General features: G+C 43.2%; 1 protein-coding gene across 2 annotated transcripts in view; it reads left to right on the top strand.

Annotated features, from left to right (window-relative positions):
* Positions 1–356: 356 nt before the first annotated feature.
* The window catches only part of snx14 (sorting nexin 14), a gene marked incomplete at its 5' end in the record, with an annotated part of 7,757 nt that continues 1,123 nt past the window's right edge, over positions 357–6,990 (top strand). The window contains 14 exon segments of one of the 2 annotated variants that reach the window (XM_035678604.1): positions 357–415; positions 513–536; positions 1,883–2,015; positions 2,721–2,907; positions 3,000–3,083; positions 3,190–3,290; positions 3,580–3,691; positions 4,088–4,128; positions 4,603–4,719; positions 5,166–5,289; positions 5,540–5,704; positions 5,973–6,068; positions 6,494–6,585; positions 6,863–6,919. In XM_035678604.1, the coding sequence (XP_035534497.1) occupies positions 357–415; positions 513–536; positions 1,883–2,015; positions 2,721–2,907; positions 3,000–3,083; positions 3,190–3,290; positions 3,580–3,691; positions 4,088–4,128; positions 4,603–4,719; positions 5,166–5,289; positions 5,540–5,704; positions 5,973–6,068; positions 6,494–6,585; positions 6,863–6,919 (1,392 nt within the window). 2 annotated transcript variants of the gene reach the window in all.

Raw genomic sequence — 6,990 nt, 5'->3', positions numbered from 1 at the left:
TATATATATATATATATAGTGAACGCTGATGAGACCTGGTCCACATTGAAACACCCACACACAGGAAATACGCCCACTCATTGACCTCCTGTAAGGACACAGAAACACGCCGTCTGATTGGTTCACTTTTACCTTCTAAAATAAGCAGCAGATGTTTGTGAACACACTGAACCAATAACCACAATATCACCAGGAGAAACTTTATAAGTGTTATTGCTGTTTTCTGTCACACACACAGCAGTTTGCTATTAGTCACACACATCATACACCAATATGGTCTTTATTATGAATAATCAACAGAAATGTGATTTGTAGTAAGAGGTAAGCAGTAATGTGTGTCTCCTCTGTGTGTTCAGTACTTCAGACACCTGCTGAGAGGAGCAGAGTCTCCGGCGAGGAACAACAGGATCAGCAGGTTTGTGAGATGAATTGTTGGATGATTTATCTTTCAGAAGGGAACAATAGCATTCACGCACAGTGTCTTCATTAGTTGCCTGTGCATCTTATTCCAGAAGCTTCAGTTTGGAAGAGACCAGGTGAGTAGGTCTTCAGCATGTTATCTAACCTCACACAGTCTGCTGGCTGCGAGTTACTGGACCCAAACAACCTGTGCACAGTTGGTTGCATGCAGATTCAGAGTATCTCTCTGTGACTCCAATAAACAAATGGTAACATTATGAGCCACTGCTTGGCGGCTGTGTTTGTTAACGCCGTGCTGATGCTTGCATGTTGATTTTAACCTCCCGTTTGAGACCATAGACGTGTTAAAGAAGACTGAGCACTACAGTGGTATCAAGAGGTCCTTTGTCCTTCTGGTGTCTGCTGATGGTACAGATGATATCAGAAGTGTTTGTCTCTGGCAGGGATTGACATGTCTGACACACAGCATCATGTTCCATCACCGTCCACTGCCCTTCATTCAGTAGTTGACAGTCAGACATTACAATCGAGGTTTTGCCCAGAATGCGACAGTGTAGTTGACGGTGCATTTTCCAGCTACTCCTAGAGGATTTTAAAATATTTTATTTATCTTTTAAAGGTCCAGTGTGTAACATTGAGGATGATCTACTGTCAAATGTTTTCATTAGTGTTTAATCACCTGAAAATAAGAATCATTGAGTTTTGGTACCTTAGATCTGGCTCTAGATCGGGCTGTTGGTGTTTTCTACACTGTTAGATTAAAGCCTTGAATGAAGCGAGTGCAGTAATTTACATTGTGGACCCCGACTTCTTGTTCCAAAGAAGATGAGGTTTTAGAGCGGAACGTCTCAGGTGGTTGAGTAATCATTGATCCACCATCCTCTCAGCGGAGGTAAAAGTCTAACTTATCACTCTTTTAGTGCCTAATGGCACAATAGTTGGAAGCATTAGAAATGAGCTCTCAGTAACTACACGCTCTGGCTGGTGGCTGAAAACCACATGTAGCCTTCACAGTCGCCCGTTTTACTGCATGTCTGCTGCATGACGGATGCATTATACAGAGAGACTGCTCACAATGAAATGCTCTGTCAACAAGTCAAGTGACAAATTTTATATTTGCTATTTTACTCCTCTTTCCCAACATTGGAGCAACATTTGGGAGAAACACAACGGGACAAAAAATACAGCAAGAGAGACATTGTAAGGATATTTGCATCGATCCCGCTGTAACAAGGACAAAACAACACCGACCTTTATATCCTATGTACCTTTTTTTTGCCAGTATGGACAAAAAATAGGTCTTAAATTGGATTCATAAGGCTTACATTTACCAGTGTTGCATGTAAATAACTTTATCTGTCAAAAAGACGGAGAATATTCTGTTAACGTGTCTCTTGATGAGGTTGTGTAGCATTAATGCAGGTTCATACGAGTGTATCAGCTTATTCTCTGTTCGCTGTAGAAACTTCTCGAAGCGAGGGGAGTCGTTCGGGATCAGCAGGATTGGCAGCAAAATCAAAGGAGTGTTCAAGAGCACCACCATGGAGGGAGCCATGCTGCCGCCCAGCGCCATGAGCGACTTCGACGATGATCTGGTGAGCGTTTCTTTTTCTTTTTCTGTCCGTTTTTGTGTCCCTCAAAGGACAGATACATAAAACTGATGGTAAGAAACAAACTCAATAAATATGAACATTAAAAACAGAACAATACATCATTGAAGCTCCATGAAACAGGACGCAAGTCTGAGGAACAGGTCAGGTTTGTTTTAACTAGCTGAAGTTAGACTTTTATTTTTGTACCAAGTTAAACCTACTTATCATATTTCATTCAATATATTATGTCAGCTTATATTTATTTAAAGACCAAAAAAAGTTTACAGTAGTAGTATTTACTTCTCGTCTCTCGTCAAAGTCTTGGAGGTGGAGATTAGTCTGTGACTGTGATTTCAAACCTACATTTAAAAGTGTTCGCACACATTCTGAAAAACCTGGAAATTTAGAGACTAGATTTCCAGTCATGGAAACACCTGGAAATGAATTAAAATGACCACATATCCTGGAAAAGTTTCATTGTATTTTAGCTCTTCGCTAGACACTTCATCCTAAACCTTCATCATTAAACAAAGAGGATAAAACTGGGGTGAAATACCAATAAAAGACCTACCGGTATATCATATGACCGTTGTATTGTAACCTGTATTGTCAAGAGGACTCCTAGAAAAAGGCCTGGAATGGTCCTGGAAAGGTCTTGGAAATTAGTTTTCTGTCACATCATTGGTCTGGTCCTCTGTGTGGCTGCAGGTGGAGGAGGCGACCGTCGTGATGGAGGACGACTCCCCCGCCGAGCCGGCCAGCACGCCGGGCAGCCTGAGGAACCTGTTGGCCTGGAGCATCACCATCCCCTACATCGACGTGTACGAGGACGAGGTCAAGAGGGAGAAGATCCCTGTCTTCTGCATCGATGTGGAGCGCAATGACAGGAAGGAAGGTGAGCGAACTGTTTCTATAAGAGCAGACAGGATTTACAATCTGATTTATTTACTGTTCCGTCACACATTGTAATTTCTCCTCCTCTCGCAGTCAGCCATGAAACTGAGAAGTGGTCGGTCTACAGAAGATATCTGGAGTTCTACGTTCTCGAATCCAAACTCACTGAGTTCCACGGTAACACTGAGCCTTTAAATATATAACAACATAGAACCGATCCCATATTCTAATGCCAACAACCGGTGTTGTTTGTGTTGTTTTTAATCTGTCATTGTTTTTCCAGGCACGTTTGCAGATGCACAGCTTCCATCCAAAAGAATTATTGGACCAAAGAATTGTGAGTTCCTCGCATCAAAAAGGGAAGAATTTGAGGAATATTTACAGGTAGATATATTTCCAGAGTTTGATTGTTCCCATCCTGCTCATTTCTATTATTTTCCTCCTGCATTTCCTTCGTCGTCAGCATTCTGGCTCAAAGGACCTTATTAAACTCTTCCTCTGGTTTTCTTTCTGGCTGAAGCATCGATCAGGGGAATGATTGGTCAGATTGATACAAGATAGACAGTTGCTGTTAATCCTGGCAGCAACTGCAACTTGTTTTAGTAAATTTAGTAAAAGAACAGCAGTGAAATACCTAAAGTGTAAATGTAATCCTGTGTGTGTGTTTGTGCAGAGACTCCTGCAGCATCCAGAGCTCAGTAACAGTCAGCTGCTGGCAGACTTCCTGTCTCCGTTCAGCACAGAGTCTCAGTTCCTGGACAGGATGCTGCCTGATGTCAACCTGGGTTTGTACACATCTCACGTTCCCTCTTTTCCTGAAGCGTTATACATCCAGTGAAACTCTTACTTGCTGTTGTCCTGTCATTTATCAACCTTTAGGGAAATGATAACTCTTAAGGTGTCTCCTTCCTTCAATCTCATAGGAGAGATATGATCCTCCAAAACCACTAATATGTCTGACGATATTCACAGCTTTATTTCTAAATTCATTTAACTAAAGTCTACATTTCAATCGTTTATACTCTTAAATATCCATCTCTGCAAACTCATCTGAAACATATCAGTACATCCACACAAAACAAAAGTCTGTTCAACAGGCCTACTAGTTGTAATCGGTACCTTCACCTCTTCCTCTTCCTCCTCCTGAAGAAGATTTACACTTCACTCTTTTTGTTTTACAGGAAAAATTTTCAAGTCTGTTCCTGGGAAGCTGATAAAAGAGGTGAGTGACAGTAACTCAGTTCACGGTAAAGTAAAACAGACAGCTGGAATCAGTAACAGACACATTGTCCAACTTCCTCTCTTCCTTCTCTGTCTGCTCTCTGTGTCAATATGAAGTCATGTCATAGAGCTCAGGCTGCACACAGTCAGATACAAGTGCAGAGTGAAGATAAACCCACTTTAATCCTAAAAGTTTAACAAAAAATAACCTCTGAGCTGAAACAAAGGACATTGTTCCAAAGTCATTATCTTACTTCCGTCCTCCAAACCACACAGAGAGATTAGTCCTGATTGGATCCTTTCCCTGCTTCACATGTTAGTCTTGTTTTTATGTGTGGCTACAGTTTGTCATCATAAGTGAGTTTTTATGTAGTTCAGTGAACAATGTTGTGAATCTGGAGCAGATTCCTGGGAAGTACCCTGATCTCAACATGACTCCATTGAACACTGAAACTGAGTGACGTCTGTTTTCCAGAAAGGACAGAACCTGGAGCCCTTCATCCAGTCCTTCTTCAACTCCTGCGAGTCGCCCAAACCCAAACCCAGCAGACCTGAGCTGACCATCCTCAGCCCCTCGGCCGAGAACAAGAAGGTAAAACACACCGCTGGTAACTGCTCTCACTCTCTGGCTCTCTCACTCTCAGTGTGAGACAGTGTTGAAGCTGACAGAGTTTAAAAAGTCCTGTCTTATCAGGTCTGAGAGAAAGGAATTCCCCCTGCCCTCAGGGAGGGTTGTGATCACAATAAATGTTTCCCTTGGTTTCCCTTTTTGGGATTTGGGTGTGTCTGAAAGGAAACTGGTATTTTTAGCTGTGTAAGACTCTTACTAGCAATTACCAGCTGGAGACGAGGATTTGGATAAAATCCTCTTTATATGTTTAAATGTTCCAGAAATTCAACTCCAGTCGATCAAATACAGTGCTAGATATTTCCTGTAAATCCAGTATGGCCCTGAAGCAGTCCTGGTTCATCATGTTTTCATTATAGATACCTCTGTATGAACAGAAACAAATCCTTGTACCTTTATATTACCTGCAGCTCTTCAGCAACCTGTTCAAGAACAACGCCAACTGGTCCGACAGTTGGGAGAGGAAATACAACCACAACTACTTCATGGAGATGGTCACTGTCGACGGCATGTATGACTACATGATGTACGTCGGTAAGTGACGGTCGGCCAGTAAACAGGGTCTCCCCAGAGAGGAAGCTTTAGGAATCATTGGATTTTGGGAGGGTAGATTTTTAGCTCACTCTCAGGGGAAGAAAAGGGAAAATAACAGTGAACCCTGGTGGGAAGATTTCTACCTTTTATATACTGTTTGAATGTAGTGGTATTAGATTAGACCATTAAAGCCTCCTTTCAGTCGGTTCTGACCCGTCAGTCTGTCTGTGTTGGTGTCTGTGACCGACAGGCCGGACGGTCTTCCACATGTCGGACTGGCTGCACCACATCCTGGCTGCGGGAAGGATCCTGCTGAAGAACACGTTCGAGGCCTACATGGACCAGTACATGCAGTCCAAACTGGAGCAGGTCCTCCAGGAGCACCACATGGTCTCCCTCATCACACAGCTCAGAGGTGGGAAACAGGGAGTGTGTGTGAGTGTGTGTGTGAGGGTGGAGTATTCCCAGTAACACCATTGATTCACACCAGACACAGTTTCCCTCCTGAGAACTATTGATTAACAGAAACCTCCCTACCTGCCGCCCTGTCTGACTGACTGTTTTCTCCTCTGCTGTCTCTGAGCTGCAGAGACGGACAGAAGAACAGATTCGGGGTCACTGGAAGGAGAAATGTAGTCTCTGAGTGACGTATTAAAGTTTCATTGAGCGGTTTCTTCCCGCAGACGCCGTGTTCTGTGAGAGCAGCGAGGAGCGAACGGCGGAGGACAAACAGATCAGAGCCAAGCAGACGTTTGAGGAGATGATGAAGTATTTACCAGGTTAGTTTCTCTTCATGTGGCGTCAATCAGAATAACAGTGCTTCATTCATCTGGGTAAAACGTCACAGAGAATGTAAGATTGTTGTCTTACACTGGGTGAATGAAGAGAGGGAGCAACGCTAAGAGCAATGTTATATTCTGATAGAAGATGATGTTATCTTTCACTCCCTCAAACGCCACCGCAGCCGGTCCGCAGGTTCCAACTACGACCTCGAGTTTATCAGATTCAGTCCAGAAATACTCGTCTCAGCTCTGTTACCATATGAGCTTGTTCCCTTAAAGTCAGTGGACACGAGGAAGGAACAGCAGCTGGTTGATGATAAAGCGAGGTCATCGAACGCACCACGACTGGTAAACACTAATCCCACTCCCACCTGCTGTCACACTCATTCATTGTTAAATGTGTTTGTGTTTTATATTTTCAGACTTTGTGGGAAAGTGCATCGGCGAGGAGGCGAAATACGAAGGCGTCCGACGGCTGTTTGACAGTTTCCAGCAGCCTCTCCTCAACAAGCAGGTAAACAGAAACAACACAACAGTAGCTTGTTGAACTCTGATTGGAGCACAGAACAAAAAGAGGCGGGACTCAAATAAACAGGACTGACCAGATATTTGATGCTACTTTTGATTTCACACATCAGTATGTTTATCAGTAGGAAATATGAGATGGTTGTAACTAACTAAAAGGTCAAATCAGTTTCACAGTCCTCTCCTGTGTTTGTGGTTTTTATAAATTCCAACGACTGAAACTGTTTCTTTTCCACCAAACTCACATTGCTGTTGTGTCTCCTCAGATGACGTACGTCCTGCTGGACATCGCTGTGCAGGAGCTTTTTCCTGAACTCAGCAAGGTAAACCAGTGACAGTGGAGGATACAGCTCAGTGTTTGTTAATGCGAAGTCTTAATCAGAGGGGGGGGGGG

Source organism: Morone saxatilis, unplaced genomic scaffold (assembly GCF_004916995.1).
Source record: "Morone saxatilis isolate NCDOM2014 unplaced genomic scaffold, NCSU_SB_2.0 Contig7, whole genome shotgun sequence".
Classification (NCBI taxonomy): Eukaryota; Metazoa; Chordata; class Actinopteri; family Moronidae; genus Morone; species Morone saxatilis.
This window is presented reverse-complemented; position numbering and strand designations above follow the sequence as displayed.